General features: G+C 37.5%; 2 protein-coding genes across 9 annotated transcripts in view; one reads left to right on the forward strand and one right to left on the reverse strand.

The window, feature by feature from the left end:
* Positions 1-342: 342 nt before the first annotated feature.
* Positions 343-15,400, forward strand: slc19a3a (solute carrier family 19 member 3a). Its single transcript, XM_048162165.1, is given in 7 exon segments — positions 343-665; positions 4,117-4,665; positions 4,667-4,779; positions 8,149-8,363; positions 11,101-11,293; positions 14,304-14,445; positions 15,165-15,400. Coding segments are annotated over 7 exon segments (1,527 nt in total). The 5' UTR covers positions 343-518; the 3' UTR covers positions 15,333-15,400.
* Positions 15,401-15,426: 26 nt separating this feature from the next.
* The window catches only part of agfg1a (ArfGAP with FG repeats 1a), a 31,273-nt gene continuing 24,360 nt past the window's right edge, over positions 15,427-22,339 (reverse strand). For 5 of the 8 annotated variants that reach the window (XM_048162155.1, XM_048162156.1, XM_048162162.1 and 2 more), the window contains 8 exons: positions 22,013-22,216; positions 20,166-20,325; positions 20,008-20,087; positions 19,820-19,924; positions 19,282-19,329; positions 17,496-17,645; positions 17,246-17,331; positions 15,427-16,201 (listed from right to left, as the gene is read on the reverse strand). In XM_048162155.1, coding sequence (XP_048018112.1) covers positions 16,142-16,201; positions 17,246-17,331; positions 17,496-17,645; positions 19,282-19,329; positions 19,820-19,924; positions 20,008-20,087; positions 20,166-20,325; positions 22,013-22,216 — 893 coding nt within the window. In that variant the 3' untranslated portion in view covers positions 15,427-16,141. The remainder of the gene's footprint in view (positions 16,202-17,245; positions 17,332-17,495; positions 17,646-19,281; positions 19,330-19,819; positions 19,925-20,007; positions 20,088-20,165; positions 20,326-22,012; positions 22,217-22,339) is intronic. The other 3 variants (XM_048162157.1, XM_048162160.1, XM_048162161.1) reach the window with 2 other exon arrangements.

Consider the following 22,339-nt stretch of genomic DNA (forward strand, 5'->3'; position numbering starts at 1 on the left):
TTGGAAATATGTGTGAATTCAAAATATAAGCCCTAAAGAATAAGTAGTTTGTGAGACATTATAGTAAATACTAGTAATCAAAAGTCAGAAGAGAAGTATGCTGCTGAAAGTTTGTCAAATCAATGAATTATAAACAAACACCAATGAATTAAGGAAATAAGCAATGCATGTGAATGAATGAATGAATGAATGAATGAATATCCATGTAGAAAGTATAAGTTAAAATAGGGAGGGTTTGTTTGGCTATTGCATGTTTCATTATCTGGTGAATAACAGTAATGCTTAGAATTAGTGTGTAATCAGAATGATCTAAGAACTTTGGTCACTGGTTGCTCATTTACAGCTTATACAGACACACACACATGCTGAAACTCTCTCGCTCAGAGTGAGAGGTGATTAGAGGAAGAGAGGAACAGTATTTCTATGAAAACAGATCTCATACACCTGTAAAGGTAAACAGTGCATGCAAAAATAGTAAAATAAAGTGTTCTTTTCAAAATAAGATACAGATTGTAAAGATGGATACTCTGAAGCGATGGATGACGGACTGGAAGTATCCGACATCTCTTTTATGCATCTATGGGTTCCTCAGCACAGTAAAGCCCTTAGAACCATTTCTCATTCCATTCCTAACTGGACCAGACAAGAACCTAACCATTGAGCAGGTATAGTGACCTTTTTAAATGTTTAATTATTAACATAATGTTTTTGGATTGCAGAATCTAACTGCATGACTCATGGCATATATCAATCTCAGTTGAGCTTAAAGGGATAGTTCACCCAAAAATGGAAATTCTGTCATCTTTTACTCACCCTCATGTCGTTCAAAATCTGGAGGACTTTCTTGCCTCTGTGCAACACAAATGAGGATATTTTTGTCCATACAATGAAAGTCAATGAAAGGATTTATGTTTTAGATCCCATTGATGTTAATTGTATGGACAAAAATAGTTCAAAAACATTCAAAATATCTTCTATCATGTTCAACAGAAGAAAGAAAGTCACAGATTTAGAATGAGGGTATGTAAATGACAGAATCAACTATGCCTTTAAATGCTAAATTAATTCCAGAGAAAGCATAACCTTTTATGGTCAATTATTGTGATTCTAATATAGTTACTGAGTTAGATTTGTGCAGTGAAAAAATAAGTATTAATACTGTTATAAAAATGCAGTGAATATAAATATTTTAAATGATTATAATTTTTTTTTTACTAAGATATTGTATATATTATTATTTTTATAATATTATTTCTATATTATAATATATATTTTGTCTTGTTCTTTAGTAATTATATTAATTATAATCACTTATTTATAAATAATTATAATGCATTTTTGCATTAATCAATTATTGTGATTCTGATGTAGTTACTGTGTTAGATTTGTGCAATAAACATTATCAATACTGCTATAAAATATGCAGTGGATAAAAATAATATTTAAAAATCTATATTTGGCAAGTTGACATGGCATTTCAAATAGTTTGATCTAAAATTTGATTTTTTTTATTTAATCTAAAATTATAATTCTTTTTATTTACATATTGTATATATTATTATTTGTATAATACGGAGCCCCGCACATGACATGCAAGAAAAAAAATTAAATTGTGCGCACGATTTACTATTTCGTTCCCTCGATGCGCAAGATTTATAAATCGAGGGAACGAAATAATAAATATATTATTATTAAATAAAAAAAAATTTTCCTGCATGTCATGTCTGGGGCTCTGTAGTATAATAATATTATTATTTATATTATATTTTTTTCTTGTTCTTTATTAATTATAGTAATTAAAGGTGCCGTGTGTAAATTTTAGCGGCATCTAGCGGTGAGGTTGCGAAATGCAACCAACGGCAGCCCACCCCACCCATTCGCGTGATTTGAGAAGCTACGGTGGCCGTCTGGCCGACACAAGACAAAAATGTTGTCGCCTGAAACATTAGAGAGTATGTTAGCCAGTCAAGCAATGAGGTTTCTTCTTACTTCTCACAAAGAATAGTCTCTGCTTCTAGTAAACCAGACGATTACGACTACTACTACTACTACTACTACTACTACTACATGCATATTCAATGTAGTGACAATGCAAGCTGCCTCTAAAAACACGAATGATTTAGAAGAAGAACAACATAGTGACTAAATGCGCTCTGTAGAGTGTTTGTCCGTTTAGGGCTGCTGTAGAAACATGCCGACGCAAAATGCCGACTTAACATGTAAGGGGACCCGCGGTGTATGTGATAGAAATGACTCATTCTAAGGTAATAAAAACATAACGGTTCATTATGTAAGGTCTTTATACCCACTGAAAACATAGTTATGTACAGTGTCCTCCACAAATATTGGCACCCTTCGTAAATATGAGCAAAGGCGGCTGTGAAAATAAATCTGCAATGTTTATCCTTTTGATCTTTCATTCAAAAAATTAACAAAATTCTAACCTTTCATCTAAGTAAAACAATTGAAAATGGGGGGAAAAGCTCATTATGAAATAAATGTTTTTCTCTAGTTCACATTGGCCACAATTATTGGCACCCAATTATTGCAACGTCCTTTTCCCAAGATAACAGTTCTGAGTCTTCTCCTATAATGCCTGATGAGTTTGGAGAACACCTAACAAGAGATCAGAGATCATTCCTTCATACAGAATCTCTCCAGATCCTTCATATTCCCAGCTCCATGCTGGTGCTTCTTCTCTTCAGTTCACTCCACTCATTTTCTTTAGGGTTCAGGTCAGGGGACTGGGAAGACCATGGCAGAAGCTTCATTTTGTGCTCAGTGACAAATTTTGTGTTGGTTTTGATGTTTGTTTTGGATCATTGTCCCGATGGAAGCTCCAATCACGGCCCATTATAAGATTTCTAGCAGAAGCGGTCAGGTTTAGATTTTTTTATCTGTTGGTATTTGATAGAATCCATGATACCATGTATCTGAACAAAATGTGCAGGACCTCCAGCAGAAAAACTTGTGGCCCACGACATTAAAGATCCAGCAGCATATTTAACCGTGGGCATGGGGTACTTTTTATCCCTGTGTGCACCAAACCCATCTGGTGGGTTTCCTGCCAAAAAGCTCTTTTTTTAGTTTCATCTGACCATAGAAGCCGGTCCCGTTTGAAGTTCCAGTCTTGTCTGAAACTGAATATGCTGGTGATTGTTTCTGAATGAGAGCAGAGGATTTTTCTTGAAACCCTCCTGAACAACTTGTGGGGATGTAGGTGCTGTTTGATAATTTTTTTTTTTTAGGCTTTCTGAGACTCAAGACTCAACTAATTTCTGCAATTCTCCAGCTGTGATCCTTGGAGAGTCTTTGGCCACTCAAACTTTCCTCCTCACTTCACATTAGGACGATTTAGACACACGTCCTCTTCCAGGCAGATTTGTAACATTTTAAGTTGACTGGAACTTCTTAATTATTGTCCTGATGGTAGAAATGGGGATTTTCAATGCTTTAGCTTTTTTCTTATAGCCATTTTCTATTTTGTGAAGCTCAACGATCTTTTGCTGCACATCAGAACTATATTCTTTGGTTTTTCTCTTTGTGATGAATGATTAAAGGAATTTGGCCTTTGTGTTTACACATATTTGTACTCCTGTGGAACAGGAAGTAATGGCTGGACAATTTCATGCTCCTAGTCACCCTGGTGTGCTAAAAAATGTATGTATGTAAGTATGTAAGTATGAATGGGAATATACTTCAGAGATATTTTACTCATAAGAATTTTTAGGGGTGCCAATAATTGTGGCCAACATGTATTAGAAAAAAACGTTTATTTCATAATGTGAGTTTTCCCCCACTTTCAATTGTATTATTTCAATGAAAGGTTAGAATTTTGTGAATTTTTTGAATGAAAGATCAAAAGGATAAACAATGCAGATTTATTTTCACAGCCGCCTTTGCTTATATTTACTAAGGGTGTCAATAATTGTAGAGGGCACTGTATATTATATTGCATTTCTGTCAAAAGATCCTCCCAAATTGCACCTTTAATTATAGGCTACATGCAGTGTTTTTGCTTGAATCAGTTGTTGGGATTGTAATAGTTACTTGTTTAGATTTGTGCAATAAATCTTGTTTGTTGTTGGTGGTAAGTAGTTGTTTTTTCCCCTCAAGGTAACCAATCAGATATTCCCAGTGTGGACGTACTCTTACCTGACAGTGCTGGTTCCTGTCTTCCTCCTCACTGATTGGCTACGTTACAAACCTGTGGTGGTCTTCCAGTGTTTAGTCCTGTTCGCCACCACGGCAATGATACTGTGGTGTAATGGTGTACCAGAGATGCAGGCCGTGCAGTTTACATATGGAGTGGTGACGTCGTGTGATGTTGCTTACTTCACGTACATCTACAGCATGGTGGAGTTCAAGCACTACCTGAAAGCCACCTCGTACTGCCGGACCGCACAGCTGCTGGGATACACTATTGGTTCAGTATTAGGCCAGGTCCTAGTCTCTTTTGAACTGATGTCCTACAGCTACATTCTAGTGTTTACACTTGTTCTCACCGGTGTTGCGTTGATCACCTCCATTCTTCTTCCAATGCCTAAGACAAGCATGTTCTTCCACCAAAGGAGAAGAGCTAGTGGAGAGACTGATGGTGAAGGGCATGTTGGGACAGTTAAACCTCTGGAACGCAAGGAAGTGTCAATAACAGAGGTGGATCTTTCAGAGCAATGACCAAAAAGATGGTGTAGAGGTGGATGGATCCAGACGGCAGCAGGAAACACTGGAAGGTTCCAGTGATAATACAAGTGCAAAAAGTTCCAAGACAGGTAGGAATCTGCCTCATTAGTAAAATCACATGGCTAATAATGTGTGATTGGGGTAGTAGCTAATAGACTCAGTGCTGCAGGAATTAGTCCTGAAACCCAGAAATAAGATGCATTTTTAGACTTTCGGCTCCATTGTCTGAAGTCAATGGTTTTTTTGACTTGGTCTTTGGTTAAATGCCTGAAATAAGGTCTGTGGTGAACACAAGATATTTTCATGTTTTATTCTACAACATAAAATACATCAGGAATACCTCACACGCTATTTTACTAAGCTTATATGCATCTTAAAAAGGCAGTTGCTAACAAGTGGCTATATGGGACTGCAGAAGTTAAACATAACCCTGAACATAAAAACTCATCTACTCAGTAGTCCGCTTTTACAGCATTGTATTTATACTCTTCTTCAGTATTGTGAAACACATGCAAGTGAAACAGATTATCGGAAATGCAAAAAATGAAGGGCGGATTGGTTTAATCCACCAATCGTTGATGGAGGCAGACCTGAATGCAAGTTTGCAGTCATTTGTAAGAAAGATCTGAGGCTTAAATGGACTAAATGATTGGAGAAGTCCGGCATACGTCACCAGAACCCTTAAAAAGAAGGTCATTCGAGTGTGTTATTAGTATACTTCTTTAAAAATAAGAAAGTATACTTTCAGTTATGTACTTCTAGAAATCTACTTAAAAAATTACACTTAAAGGGTTAGTTCACCTGAAAATTCTGTCATTAATTACTCACCCTCATGTGGTTCCACATCCGTAAGTCCTTCATTCATCTTCGGAACACAAATTAAGATATTTTTGATGAAGATTGATAGTTTTCTGTCTCTCCATTTTATGAAGCAACATGAGTGCTTTGTTTGCTCAAAAAAACCCATAATTTACCACTTTATTTACAAAATAATATTATCCAAAGCATGTTCACGCAACAATGCCAGCTCTCGTGTGAACACAAAGCACGTGCGTCTTGAAGCTCTCATGAACGCATGTTGCAGCTCAATATTTTTGTAAGCAAAGTGGTAAATTACGTTGTTTTTTTTGTTTTTTTAACGCAAAAAAAGCACTTGTGTCGCTTAATAAAATTAAGTTTAAGCCACTGGAGTATACACATTGAGTACTTGTACTAATGATGTCTTCTTCCTACCTTTCTGGAACTTGGAGTGGAAGTTGCGTTGGATCTCTATGGAGAGACAGAAACCTCAGACTTCATCAAAAATATCTTAATTTGTGTTCTGAAGATGAACAAAGGTCTTACGGATGTGGAATGACATGAGGGTGAGTAATTAATGACATTATTTTCATTTTTGGGTGAACTAACCCTTTAAGTATACTTGACTTGTACTGACAGAAAAGTCTAAGTATATTTGGCTTATACTTGTACTCAATTTTTTGAGTGAGATATTTAAAAGTATAAAGTATTCTCAGTATATTTGGCTTGTAGTTGTGTTTACTCGACTATTAAATACTTTTTTCAAATAGTTTTACATGCTGTCTTATAAATTTACATTGTTTGAAAATATAGATTTACAAAGAAAACAGATATGATCCTAATTCTGAGCATATGAATTTTTGTGTAGTCCACTGGTAGTGTACATAGAAATTTACTTCAAATCTACTTAAAGTACAATATTTCAAGTATAAAAATTAATACCTAAATAGGATCATAGTAGTATACTTAAAGTGCAAAAATAATATGTAAATACTACACTATAAGTATGATATTAAGTTCACTTAAAGAAAACTTACAAGTATACTTACAGCATAAACTTGTAATTTACTGAGAGTATACTTCAAAATGTACTTTCCTAAACTAAAAATGTGCTACAAGTATATAATTACAAAACTGTAGTGTACAATTACCTCAATATGCAATAAAAGACTCTGAGGTTTATATCTCTGAGGTTGATGAAGATAAGATACTCCAAATTATTAATCAACTGAATAATTCAAGGACTAAGGATATATTTGGAATGGATACAGCATTCATAAAACAATACAGTGCTTGTTTGCTAAAGCCCTTGGTACATTTGATAAATATATCTAGAGAAAGTAAATTCCACTCAAATTGGAAAACTTCTATTATAACCCCAATTTTTAAGGCAGGATCAGTTGATGAGGTTTAGAATTCTAGATCAATTTCTACACTCCCTGCAATTTCTAAAATTTTGGAAAAGTTGGTAGCTGAACAACTTATCAACTATCTAGAAAAAACTGATCTACTTCATTCTAAACAGTTTGGTTTTAGGCCTAAGTATTCAACAGAAATGTCTAACTGTTTTCTCAGAATTTATAAAGGGAGCTTTAGATAATGTAGTAGGCGCAGTGTTTTTAGACCTCAAAAAGGCATTTGATAGCGTGAATCATGAAAAAGCTGAAGGTTTTTTTTCAGGGTTGGAGCTAAACTCTGCAAGACAGCGGCTCACTAGGACCGAACTTGCCTACCCCTGGTTTAGATCATATCACGAGATCAGTGTTAAAATAAATAATTCAAGATCATCTTTATGAAACTGTGAGATGGGTGTCCCTCAAGGGTCAATTTTAGGTCCACTGTTGTTTTTCTTATATGTCAATGATTTACCAAATTGTTGTAAGGAAACTAAATGTCAGTTATACGCAGATGACACATTTTGTGTATCAGCATTTATGTATCAGCACAGACTCCACGCCTAGATAGCAGATATATTAACAAATTAAATGACTGACGTGTCACAGTGGCTGCAAAACAACTGTTTGACCTTGAATTGTTCAAAAACTCAGTGTGTTTTTCAATTAGAAGGAAGGAAGGAAATGAGTGGTTTACTTAGTTTTGAAATTTTTTATAAATTTGTCTCGTTAAAATGTTTTTTTTTTTTAAGTGTAAATAATCTTGCTCCAGATATTATATGTCATTTAATATCAAATCAGAGTAGTAGGTGGATCACTACAAGAGGTGCAACTAATCAGAATTGCATAGTACCTAAGAGAAAAACTAAATTTGCACAATCTGTCATTCTGTCATTAATTACTCACCCTCATGTCGTACCACACCCGTTTGTTTATTTTCGGAACACAAATTAAGATATTTTTGATGAAATCTGAGAGGTAAATAATTTAACCGACACTTTCAAGGTCCAGAAAGTGGTTCAAACTTAATATTATGAAGTGACAAGAATATGTTTCGTGCGCAAAAACAAAACATAAATAATGACTTTATTCAACAATATCTTCTCTTCTGTGCCATTCTCATACACTTTTTACATTCAGCGCTTCCAGGTTCTACGTCAGATGCTGACACAGGAGCTGGCCAATACTGAGCCAGTGTTCTGACATAGAACCTGGAAGCACTAAATTGGCCTAAATTGATCTAGTGGAATTCTGATTGGCCTGATAATATCCCAGGTGGCTGTGGTGATGTTCTGCTCCGGTTGTGGAGGGATTTCCTGCAGTGTTTCTCCTCCCGTACACTGCTTATCTGGTCAGCATGGTGGGCACTGTCTACCTGTGGCTACAACCAGACGGTGAACTACGTCCAGTCACTGTGGGAGCATGTGGAGCCGTCTAATAACTTCACAGTGTACAATGGAGGAGTGGAGGCCCTCTCAAACCTATTTGGTGAGTAAGGGACATTAATTTGTTATGAACTTAGATAAAGTTGGCATTAAACGGAAGCTGCGACAGTCCATTCTTCCCTATTGTGATGTATATCTGAGTTCAATGGCTTCTCAAACAAGAAAAAAAATGTAGGTTGGGACTTGATTGGATGCTTGGATAGTTGTGATTTGCTATAGAGTTCAACTGTGCCTGCCCACTTTTTCAGCGGCGTTGGTTCCGGAAGTCATTTTTCCATTCATTTCTCGCATAGGGATTTCAAAAGTCTCCATTAAAGCTTTATAAGCCATGAACCAATCCAACTAGCTACAAGGTGAATAATAACATCACAAACTTTGATTTGAAACAAAAAAGTATTTGAAAATAATAGATTTTGTTCAAGTTCAAAAAATATGTATACACATACCCCTCCAAATCATTGAATTCAGGTGTTCCAATCACTTCCATGGGCACAGGTGTATAAAATCAAGCACCTAGGCATGCAGACTGCTTCTACTAACATTTGTGAAAGAATGGGTCGCTCTCAGGAGCTCAGTGAATTCAAGCGTGGTACTGTGATAGGTTTCCACCTGTGCAATAAGTCCATTCGTGAAATTTCCTCACTACTAAATATTCCATAGTCAACTGTTAGTGGTATCATAACAAAGTGGAAGCCATTGGGAACAACAGCCACGAAGTGGTAGACCACGTAAAATCACAGAGCGGGGTCAGCGCATGCTGAGGCTCACAGTGCGCAGAAGTCACCAACTTTCTGCAGAGTCGATAGCCATAGACCTCCAAACTTCGTGTGGCCTTCAGATTAGCTCAAGAACGGTGCGTAGAGAGCTTCATGGAATGGGTTTCCATGGCCAAGCACCTGCATCCAAGCCTTACATCACCAAGTGCAATGCAAAGCGTCGGATGCAGTGGTGTAAAGCACACCACCACTGGACTCTAGAGCATTGGAGATGTGTTCTCTGGAGTGACGAATCATGTTTCTCTGTCTGCCAATCCGATGGACGAGTCTGGGTTGGTGTTTGCCAGGAGAACGGTACTTGCCTGACTGCATTGTGCCAAGTGTAAAGTTTGGTGGAGGGGGGATTATGGTGTGGGGTTGTTTTTCAGGGGTTGGGATTGGCCCCTTAGTTCCACTGAAAGGAACTCTGAATGCTTCAGCATACCAAGACATTTTGGACAATTTCATGCTCCCAACTTTGTGGGAACAGTTTGGGGATGGCTGTTCCAACATGACTGTGCATCAGTGCACAAAGCAGGGTCCATAAAGACATGGATGAGCGAGTTTGGTGTGGAGGAACTTGACTCCTGACCTCAACCCGATAGAACACCTTTGGGATGAATTAGAGCGGAGACTGTGAGCCAGGCCTTCTCATTCAACATCACTGCCAGACCTCATAAATGCGCTAGAATTTTGAAGAATGGTCAAAGATTCCCATAAACACACTCCTAAACCTTGTGGAAAGCCTTCCCAGAAAAGATGAAGCTGCTATAGCTGCAAAGGGTGGGCCAACTCCATATTAAACCCTACGGATTAAGAATGGGATGTCATTAAAGTTCATGTGCACGTAAAGGCATGCGTCCCAGAACTTTTGGCAATATAGTGTGTATTGAAATATTTAAATTTTTGAGAGCATAAGGAGACCGTCTCGATTATGTCATTTGCAATGCTTCATGGGAGTCAAAAAGGCATTTGATAGCGTGAATCATGAAAAAGCTGAAGGTTTTTTTTCAGGGTTGGAGCTAAACTCTGCAGGACAGCGGCTCTCTAGGACCGAACTTGCCTACCCCTGGTTTAGATCATATCACGAAATCAGTGTTAAAATAAATAATTCAAGATCATCTTTATGAAACTGTGAGATGGGTGTCCCTCAAGGGTCAATTTTAGGTCCACTGTTGTTTTCCTTATATGTCAATGATTTACCAAATTGTTGTAAGGAAACTAAATGTCAGTTATATGCAGATGACACATTTTGTGTATCAGCATTTATGTATCAGCACAGACTCCACGCCTAGATAGCAGATATATTAACAAATTAAATGACTGACGTGTCACAGTGGCTGCAAAACAACTGTTTGACCTTGAATTGTTCAAAAACTCAAAGTGTTTTTCAATTAGAAGGAAGGAAAGAAATGAGTGGTTTACTTAGTTTTGAAATTTTTTATAAATTTGTCTTGTTAAAATGTTTTTTTTTTTTTAAGTGTAAATAATCTTGCTCCAGATATTATATGTCATTTAATATCAAATCAGAGTAGTAGGTGGATCACTACAAGAGGTGCAACTAATCAGAATTGCATAGTACCTAAGAGAAAAACTAAATTCGCACAATCTACGTTTTCAGTTCAAGGTAGTTCAGTTCCAAATCTTTTGGCAATATAGTGTGTATTGAAATATTTAAATTTTTGAGAGCATAAGGAGACCGTCTCGATTATGTCATTTGCAATGCTTCATGGGAGTAGGCGGGGCTAACGAGATCTTTTGGTGCGGTTTGCTTCTTTCAACACTGATTGGTGGAATTTTCTGTACAGCATCATGGGTAATGTAGTGTTTCAAATTCCACTGTTAAACACGATTATTTTAAAAGTAAGTTGATATAATGCGAGTTGACGACTTCAGCAGAAGCAATTGCTGTCAATTAACAACCTTGTAGCTTACAGTAAGGCTGTCTTTAAAGTTTTAAAAGTTCAATTTCTCAGAGAAACAGTAAATGTGACCCCCCATATACTGGCCATCACTGCACCACAGGGGCGACGGCGGCGTATGGTATCGGGTTTTCATCTGCAGACTGGTCTCGCTGGGGTGAGATGGCTCTGGGTGCGCTCTCTGCCCTGGAGGGTGGTGCTCTCTTTGCAATGGTCTTCAGCGCCAACATCTGGGTCTGCTACTGTGGCTACATCATTTTTAAAAGCCTGTACATGCTGCTCATCACCATTTCCATGTAAGTTCTGTTCAAAATATGTGACTTATTATACAAGCACCTGCTTATAGCTCAGATGATGTTTATTTCTTAGTAAGTTAAATGTCATCATGAACCAAATTTTGCTGAATATAATCTATCCCCGCTCCAAACTAATGGCATTATTACATGATAAACATTCAGAAATGTATACATTATCTTATCTGATCACTTGCTGTTTCACCTTAATTGGTGTAATGGTAAAGATTTTGGACCTGTAATGCTGACAGTCAGATTTCAGATCCATTTGTTTTAGTTGAAACCTGATGATGTAAAGCATTATAAACCTTATATACAGTAGATGCAATAAAAAAGCACATATATGAAAGGGTAAGAGGGCAGAAAAATGCCTAGTCATGGTAATAAAGTTCTTGGAGGGTGGGCATGGGAGCACCAATAATCCTCTCAGCAGTCCAAACTATCCTCTGTAGGTGGTAAGTGGGAGGAGTGCTGGAGGTGTTTCTCCTGAAGTCCACCGTCATCTCCAATGTTTTGAGTGTGTTCCAGTATGTTATGACTGCACCAGAAAGCAAGATGCTCAACCTCCTGCCTATATACAGACTCGTCACTGTTGTGTATGAGGCTGATGATGGTAGCGTCATCTGCAAACTTTAGAAGTTTGACAGAGGGGTCTTTGCCAGTGCAGTCGTTCGTATACAGGGAGAAGAGCAGTGGGGAGAGCACACATCCCTGGGGGGCGCCAGTGGTGACTGTGCAGGTGTTAGACGTGAATTTCCTGAGTTTCACTGGCTGTTGCCGATATGTAAGAAAGCTGGTGATCCACTGACAGGTAGAGGTGAGCACAGAGAACTGGGTTAATTTAGTCTGGAGGTATTGAAAGCCCAACGGAATTCCACAAAGAGGATCCTCACATAAGTCCTTGGTTTGTCCAGATGTTGCAGGATATAATACAGTCCCATGTTGACTGGATCATCCACTGATCTGTTTGCTTAATAAGCAAACTGCCCAGTCTCTCAAATGACTTCATGACCGCAGATGTAAGAGCAACAGGTCTGTAGTCATTAAGTCCTGTGAATTAATTTTTTTTTGGATGGGGATGATGGTGGTGCATTTGAAGCAGGCTGGTGAACCGTCTGGACAAGGTGCTTTCCTTGTGTTCTGTTTCCTGAAGACCCGACACACATCCTTTTCACAGACCTATGCAGGAGGGGGAGGGGGTTTGCTGGAGTTGTTGATCAGGTTTGCGTAACAAAACCAGCCCAATTGCCATTCAAAAACTGCCCCAAACTAGCCCAATTGCGTTCCGAGGATTAAAAATCACGGTCCTTGGGTGGTTTGCGTCAACCCGTGGACTAAAAAAACAACCCACGGCAACAGTGTAAAAGTAGCCCAATTCCGTGGGAAAACCGCGGACTTGGCAACACTGATGTTGATGGTTGTGCAGATAGACCATCAGAGTGGTTATGGGGTGCGAGACAGTTTCAAATCTGCAGTAAAACTTGATCATCAGCCAGTTGTTTATTCCTTGCAGTGTTGACATCTTGTAGTTTGTCTTTCAAGACCTTTCCACACTGAAGCACGGTCATTAGCTGAAAACTTGTTTTCCAGCTTTTTTGAGCAGCTCCTCTGAGCCACACCAAGCCAACGGTCGGCTGTCGGGCAGGTTTTGTTCGTCGGCCGACTAAGTTTCTCAGTGTGTTCCACACTGTCGGCTGAAGTTGGTCCTCGTCTGCTTTTTTTTTTGGCCGATTCGACATGTTGAATCCGTGTCAGAGCTCGTCGGTCAGTCAGGGCCATCTGATCATTCTGATTGGCTGTTCAACTACTGCCACCTGCTGGTACAGAAAGGCGCTTCTGACGCAGGCGCAGAACGGACGTGCTACTTGGCCGTCGGGTGTCAGTTTGGTGTGTCGGGGCAACTTTAGACCCAGACGCTTGCTGACGTGAGTCAACCCTTAAGTCTGCTTTCGTCGCCACTTGTTCGTCGGTGTCGGCTTGGTGTTTTCCGGGCTTAATCTCCTTTGTCAGGCCCTGTCCTAAATGGCACACTTCATGTGCACTTTCGGTCTTGTGGACTTACAATGGCCACAGTGTGCACGTGTCCGTTAAGTCCACAAGACCATAGGGTGTCCCATTCGTCATTTCAGCTTAAAGAAGGGTGCTCGTGAGCGCCCCCTTTGCGGCTGCTATGCGCCTCGATGCACTTCTTGCTGAGCCCGCAAGACTGTGAGCTACGCAGAGGACTTTACCCGGCAGTCAAAGTGGCATTACGTTGTGAAAGTGCGGACTCAGAGGAAAACCATGAGGGTTTAGGGTGCCATTTGGGACAGGGCCTCAGTGTGTTTTTGGCCTAGTTCTACAAGATTTTGTCCTCATTCCTGTAGGTATCTTCTTTGGCCTGACTTAGCTGAATTTCACTGTGAACCATGTTTTTTCATTGTTGCATGTTAAATAAGTCCTGGTAGGAATGCAAATATCCTTACATAAACTGACAGAATCTGTGAGCTCATCCAGATCCACAACTTTTCTAGTCAAATAATTATTTTTTTTTGTTTATAGAGATTGTACACAGAAAGAGCAATGTCTAGACCAGTGGTTCCCAACCATGTTCCTGGAGGCCCCCCAACACTGCATATTTTTTTTATCTCTCTTTTGTTTGACACACCCATTTCAGGTCTTGGAGTCCCTACTAATGAGCTGATGATCCAAATCAGGTGTGTTTGATAAAGGAGACATGTAAAGCATGCAGTGTTGGGGGGCCTCCAGGAATGTGGTTAGGAACCATTGGTCTAGACAATTAAAAACTTTAGAACAGCCTTATTAAAATTACAATTATAAAATTCCCTAATATTTAATAGTTTTCATTGACTGTGACAACCCTGTGAATTTCATTGTTACTTATCACAGGGTCCCCACACCTAGTGAATTAATTTGAACAAAGCAGCAGGAAGAAAAGAAAACACATCTACTCTAAAATCAACTCTTCATAAGGTAATGAATGCACTATTATATCCATGTCCATGTTTCATAGGTTCCAGATAGCAGCTGGGTTGAACATGGAGCGTTACGCCCTTGTGTTCGGAGTCAACACCTTCTGTGCTCTGGTCTTTCAGACAATCATCACCTCAGTGGTGGTGGATAGCAGTGGGCTTGGTCTGGATATTGTCACACAGGTGAGGTTACACTCTTTGTATAAATTGAAATTATTTTATATGGTAAACAACAGCATGACTCAGATGCTAAATTTCTATTGGATACAAAACAATAGGACTTTTCACACTGCTTAATCCTGCTTCTACATTACAAATGAGAAACGTTACTTTACCTGGGGTTGAAAGTGGGGTGAACACTGCTTTTTACCCAGGATTATGACACCCTACTCCAGAGCAGGGTTAACATTTTTGTGGTTAAAAACGGACGCAGGTCTGTGAAACAAAAACCAAGGTCTAAAGATGTTTTTTTTTTTAAGAGATGCTTTGGATAGTCATGAAAACACAATATATCAACAGTCGCTTTAGCATTTGATAGGAAAAATATCAAACGATGATGGAAAATGCGCCAAATGGATTATAAAAGATACTGTTTCATTCTTAACTTTATAGTTTGAAAGTTTGAAAAGTCCATTCAGACACACAATGCTAGAACCTTTATGTACATAAAGTAAAAATTACGTCCAAATTCGTCCAATCAATGACCCTGATAATGCAAATATGCAAATAAGAATGTTGCATATGTTTTATGAATGTACAGCGTGAAACGGCAGCTTTTGAATACCCAGAATTAATTGGTAACCCCGGGTAAATTATGAATGTGAAACTAAAAAACTAAAATGTGACTAAGATGCCAGAACAGTGTTTGCATTCAGACTGTTGTTGTGTTACTTGTCTTACAGTTTACTGTCTACGGGGGATATTTTTCTGTTATTGCCATCGTTTTCTTCTTGAGGGGTTTGTATATTATAATGTGCCGAAAACCTGAGATGGAAACACAGAGAAAGAATCCAGAAGAAACTTTAAAGGAAGAAAATGATGCTCAAATCATCACTGCAACAGAATTCTGAACAAAAGGAACAGGAAGTACAAGAAGTTTAAGCCATTACACTCGATTAATAAACAAACTTTTTTTTTTTTTTTTTTTTTTTTAGGTAAAATTCATTTTAATATATATTGTATATTTATTTATATATATATATACACACATTAACTTAGATTTCTGTAACATAAGTGGTCTTGATTCAGAGTCTTATGAGTTCAGGAGGAGTTGACATCCAAAAAGAGTCTTGTAGCTCCTCAATGTTTTTTTGCCTCATTCTCAGAAACTCCAAAAGCACAAAAAGGCGATGTCAAAAAGGAATTCCACATTCTTGCTTTATGTTATTCACAGCATGGCGGACGTCAACGCCATATATGCAGCATATGTATGTGTGTGTACGTGTGTGTATGTGTTAAAGATACAAATACTGATATGCACAAAGATCTAAAATTTAGCAATTTCTATGAAAGAATTATATACAGAATTGCAGCATTAACATGAACAGGAGGTTTGCAATAACTTAGTTATCCGCCACATTGTGCAGATGATTTCCAGGCCAGTTCACAGGAAAGACAAAAGGAGCATGGTAAAAAAAAAAAGCTCCTTTTCTCCAGACAACCCTGCATCATGTTTTGTTTTCTGATGCTATGGATGTTGCCATAGACAGGATCATGTATTTATTCTTTTGCTGTTTTTTTTCCTTTTTCCTTCTGATCTTAAAATTCAGTAAAAAAATTCTTTAAGAAATTGATGTTTTTTTTTAAAGCTACTTGCGCAACAAAACAGTGCAAGAGGTGCGAACGAGTCGCAGGTCACCCGCCGGAGGTCAAAGGAGTGCTATAAGAAGGGGTTTGTGGATGAGCCTCCTGCAGGAAACTGTGCTGCTGGTGCCCCTGCCTGGAAGAGAAAAGAAAGAAAGAAAAATATAAACAAAAACTCTTTAAATTTAACTTTTAATTTTAATTTAACTAAAATTAAAATTCTTTGTAAAATGGATAAATAAATAAACAGATACTCAAACATTTGGAATTAAATGTAGATTTAATAAAGATTATGTAAAATAAGCAAATAAATAAAAATAGGAGTCAACTTAACGTTTAGAATAAATGTAGATTATATATTATATTATTAATTACAATTTATAATAAATTATCAATAAATGTAGAATATAGAATTTAAAATATTAATTATAATTATAAATGAATTCTAAATAACAGATATACCTTGGAAATAAAAAAAATTGTGTAAAATAAATAAAGACTCAAATGAACATTTGGGATAAAATGTAGACTTAAATATTATAATTATAATATTTTTATTACTAGTTACAGTTTATAATTATTAATAAATTCTAAACACAGATTTAGCTTCAAAATAAAAATATTTTGTAAAATAAATAAATTAATTGGATAGATAAAGAGACTGGAATGAACATTTGGGATAAAATGTAGACATAAAATATATAAATTAATAACAATTTATAATTGTTAATAAATTCTAAACAACAGATTTAGCTTCAAAATAAAAATATTTTGTAAAATAAATAAATTAATTAGATAAAGAGACTGGAATGAACATTTGGGATAAAATGTAGACTTAAAATATAATTAAAATATAAATCAATAATTTATAATTGTTAATAAATTCTAAACAACAAATTTAGCTTCAAAATAAAAATATTTTGTAAAATAAATAAAGAGACTCAAATGAACATTTGGGATAAAATGTAGTTTTAAAATATATAAATTATTCATTATAATTTATAATTGTTAATATATTCTAAATAACATACTTAGCTTCAAAAATAAAAATATATTGCAAAACAAAATAAAAGATTCAAATTTGGAATAAAATGTAGACTTAAAAAAAAAAAAAAAAAATTAATAAAATGAATGAAAAAACAAAAATTCCAGTCTTGCAAAAATGTGTTCTTTTACTCACCAGGAAGGGATTGTTGGTTATTCCAGGTCCCGTCATGTTCTGTCCAAAAGGAGCGACCTTACCCTGACCAAATGCAGCAAAACCTCCTAACAAAACAAATAAGTGACTACAAAAAAATGTGACCATGTGAAAATCTTTGCTAACGTACAGCAGAATCATTCTACAAAAAGCTGCATAACGGTGGACTGAATTATAAACAATCAATATAATGACATTAAAATCAGTGCAACAAGTTTGCCTGAGCCCCTACCGTTGGGTTGTTGGGGATACGCGTGAGGCTGGGTGAACGGCTGTCCAGGAAATGCCTGCTGGAAGTTTCCACTGAAGCTGGTGGGAAGGTTGTATGCAGCAGTGTTTCCAAACCCAGTCGGCATGCTCATGGACGGTGGACCGAAAGAGGCTACGGGACACAAAAAGCTGTGTATTAACATCTATGGTTTCTAACCCTAATCCTAAAAGTCATAGCAAGTTACTACATTTTAATTTTAAATGTAGAAGATAAATCATTTGAATGAATCATTCAAAATAAGAACAGTAAACAGGATCATGTTGACTTAAAAAAAGAAAAGAAAAAAAAAAACATTTTTATCCTGAGTACAGAAATCTCTGGCAGTAAACCTGTAGAGCAGATAACATAACAAACATGACAAAAGCACTACAGCAGAAAAAGAAGGAAAGAAACAATACACAGCCCTCAGAGAAGAACAACCAACAGTTTATGATATATAAACATATACATATACAAAAATTAAATTGATCAAAAGTGACAGGATCATGTGACACTGAAGACTGGACACTGTAAAACACGACAGCCCCCCCATTAAGTTACTTAAAGGGATAGTTCACCCAAAAATGAAACTTTTATGTTTATCCTCAAGGCATCCAAGATGTAGGTGACTTTGTTTCTTCAGTAGAACACAAATGATGATTTTTAACTCCAACCGTTGCCGTCTGTCAGCTGTATAATGCATGTCAATGGGAACTCCATCTATAAGAGTCTAAAAAAAACTCCATCTAAATCTCCCAAAAAATCTCCATCTAAAAAACAAACAAAAATAAAAAAACATGCATAGACAAATCCAAATTAAACTCTGCGGCTCGTGACGACACATTGATGTCCTAAGACACCAATGATTTTTTACCTCTAATACACCACTAAGTCCAACTGCCTCGAGCATCCGGTGTGTCTGTTCCGTTGGCAAAACCGCGTTTTCAGACCTCACACACTGGATGCTCAAGGCAGTTGGACATAGTGGTGTATTAGAGGTAAAAAATTATATAAATACTGTGCGGTTTCTCGCACAAACCGATCGTTGTGTGTCTTAGGACATCAATGTGTCGTCACGAGCCGCAGGGTTTAATTTGGATTTGTCTGTGCATGTTTTTTTTTTTACTCTTATAGATGAAGTTCCCACTGACATGCATTATATGACTGACAGACCACAACAGTTGGAGTTAAAAATCATCATTTGTGTTCTACTGAAGAAACAAAGTCACCTACATCTTGGATGCCCTGGAGGTAAGCAGAAAAACATCAAATTTTCATTTTTGGGTGAACTATCCCTTTAAACTTATTTCTTCTCCTTAACTCCAATTTTCATGACAAGTTTTGGATTTTGAACTCAAGTTAATATGTTTTCTAAGAGTATAAAAGTTAGTTCTGAGTAGAATCATTTGTTTGCAGATGCCACTTGGTTTGATATTTTGTATCTAATGAAATACTAATGAAATCATTTTTAATTGCCTAATGAAAGTATATGCATTTGGTCAATTTTCTGTGACAGCTGGAGACCACTGATGTGAACATGGTATATCAATGCAAAAGGATAATAAGACAACACATTATCTGGGGTTCATCCACCTCAGATGAAAGACAACACAAGCACACCTTTCTTTAATGGGGTCAAAATGTCAGGATGACCACAGAACTGTGGTCAGTGATGTTTATATTATCCTACTAATCTATGTCAAATCTAAGCCCCAGAAAAGGAAGAGAAATAAGGGAGAAAATGAGAGAAAGAGAGAGATGGACATACCAAAGTGGGCTGCAGGGTAAGCCTGACCCTGCAGGGGTCCTAACATGTCTGAACAGCATGTCAAGAACACAACCAAACAAAATCATCAGTCCCGTTCTCATTTTTGGCCTATATATATATATATAAAAAAAAATCTCCTAAATCAAATTTAAATGAAGACGTCTTTTCTTTTGTCTTTCTCTCTCTGGAACACGAACACACGCTCTGAACATTTATCCGCCGCAGGGATATAGAAATCTCTGCAGCTCTTCTGCGGTGCCTTTGTATCGTGTGTGTGTGTGTGTGTGTGAGCGATCTCAAGCTGTTAGCTCCTAGCATGGAGACTGGGGGTATCTGACCCACTTAAAACTCTTCACAAAGCCCTCTGGTGTGTTAAATAAATAATGAGACACAAAACAAGAGCTGCTTCTCCTGTCTTAAACTCTTTCGACACCGAGGACAAAGTCTGCTGTGAATTCAGAGAAGATTCTCTGCAAAGAAAACGCAGAGTTTGACCGATCGACTTATTTAAACTAAGATTTAGCAGCTACGCCTATACCTGCTGTGGCCACGCCCACTCCTGGTGCTGCTCCTCTCCCATTGGTCTGAAATGGGTTAGTGGCCTGCGGAGCCCCCGGAGCGACGAATGGATTCGTTGAAGGCCCTGTTAGAAAACGCAGTCGAGTTGTAGGAAATGCGATGAAGGCGGCAGAATGGAAATCTCCAACAGATCTGAAAGACGTTTACCTGTAAAACCCTGAAGCATGCTGGGTAAACCCTGTTGTGCTTGAGCTGGAGGAACGGCTGTAGAGGATCCAAACATAGACCTGAATGAGAGAAAGAGTTCAACACGACCGAGAAATAGACGATGAGAGGAAAAGAGACATGTCTCTTTATAGCCTCACCCTTGTGTTGTGGTGGCAGCGTTGTAGCCGCTCACATTTGGCGCTGAGGAGCAGAAGACAGTGTTCAGTTCAGCTAGAGCAGAGTAGCGATCGCCGCCCAACAGAGCTGCCTGTGGAGGGGGCGGACCCACACCTGCTGATGGAGGGGCGGAACTCGTACCTGCAGAGGGAGGCAGAAATTGGTTATTTTAAACCTTTTTTTTTTTTTTCCACATGCACCCAAGCACTTTGAAATTCATGCTAGCATTAGGCATGTGATGGTATCAAAAATGTTCATGTTGAGATAATTGCTAAGGATTTTATCAAGGTATACGGTATTATCACGATATTGAAATAATTTGCAAAAAAAAAAAAGTGTTGTCATATTATAAAAGGTTTCATAACTGTTTGTTCATGTTAGCTCAGCTCCATTAAATAATAGTTACAACATTTGATTCTAATAAAGTGTTATTAAATGTTGAAATTAAGATTAATAAATGCTTATTAGTATTTTTCATTGTTCATTTATGTTAACTAATGAATTAACTAATTAAGCCTTATTGTAAAGTGTGAATGAACAGAATCAGAGCGTATGCAAACAAAACCTAGGGCATGTTGTAGTAGTCCAGATTAAAATATAAAAATATTTAAATTTGAAAATAAATAGCCTTAAGTCTAAGTATTTGGTGCTGTGATGAACACCATTGTGAATACAAACATCTGAATGGCCGTTTGAAACATTTAAATGCTAAAAGCAGCTCCATTGTTTACGGGTGTTACCGGGGTAACCGCTGCATTTCTGCTGTTCCATCAGTGCCATTCGCTGTCAGAGAGTGACATGTGACATGACATTGATGTATAAATATATGTTTTGTTTGTTTATTTTATTATTTATGTATAATATGTTAATGCTTTGGCAACACTGTGATTCACAGTCATGCTAATAAAGCTCATTTGAAATTGAAATTAAAATTGAGTAAATATGCATTTTCATTCAGGCCATCTTCTTCACTCATTCTTGGGCTTGACAATTTTCATTTTTGGGTGAACTAACCCTTTAATGCACAGGACTATACATGATACACGGGGCAACTTTTTGAGCAATGTTGCCGAGTAATATTGCTTTGGCACTTTCCAATTGAGAATGAGCAACAAATTTATATCTGGATACTTTAGATCGGTCGTGGGCAATTTTCTGAGATCCTCCAATCAGAATGCTAGCAGCTGATCACGTGACCGGTTCGGAGATTTCTAAAAAAATTCAAACAAGATGCGGCCTCTCAATGGCAGTGGAGCAAAGAAAAGTAGAGTGAACTTGTATCTTTTTACGCTGGTAAGTTGTCATGTGTCAACCCAAAACAGGGAATTTACCTCATTTAACGCTTAAAATAACAACAGGCATCCAATTAAATGTGCGTTGGCTGTAATTTAGCAAACAAATGTTTTCAGTTAAATTCTAAAAAGACGCATTCTGTTTAAATTCTGTAGTAGCATAGGCTGTAGGGCGTATGGCATGTGAATTTAGCTTTTGACGCGATCGACGTGGGCTCGAATCCGCCTTTTGCCAAACTCGCTCTTCTCCCTTTTCTTATCAAAAATCAGATCAGAAAGGCATTTATATTTAATAAAAATGAAGAAAATATTTGAAAAGTTGAAATAAAGTGCCTAACAAGTGTTTATAATAAAGTATTTATTGGGTTGGCAATAGATTTGCTCCTCTCTGATTAGTTGCTGCCAACTATCCGTTGCCCTAATTAGTTGCCCTGTGTCTCATCACCTTAATACAATCATTTAAATGTTTAGAAAAATTAGTCTTGCTCAAAAATGGTCATTTCATGCCTAGATAGGATGAGTGTGTGAAAATGTACCTTGCTCAGGTTTGGTGCTGAATATGTTGTCAAGGTCGGCGAGGGCTGCGTATCGATCCGCAGGGACACTGCCTGCTTCCGCTTTATGACCCTCCCCCACAGAGTTACTCTGGGTGGAGCTAAACGAGGCAAAATCAGCACTGCACGATTTGGGGAAGTTATCGAAGTTCGCAAAGTTGGCATTAACTAGTCCTGATGAGCTACCTGTGGAAGGAAAAGAAAGGATGAGCAAGTATGTGACAGAGGGAGAGAAAAGATTAATGTTCCCTCTAAGTTTTGTTGTCGTGGAGCAACAACACAGTAGAAAGGCTAATTAACACATTGTTT

Source organism: Megalobrama amblycephala, linkage group LG16 (genome assembly GCF_018812025.1).
Source record: "Megalobrama amblycephala isolate DHTTF-2021 linkage group LG16, ASM1881202v1, whole genome shotgun sequence".
Taxonomy (NCBI): domain Eukaryota; kingdom Metazoa; phylum Chordata; class Actinopteri; order Cypriniformes; family Xenocyprididae; genus Megalobrama; species Megalobrama amblycephala.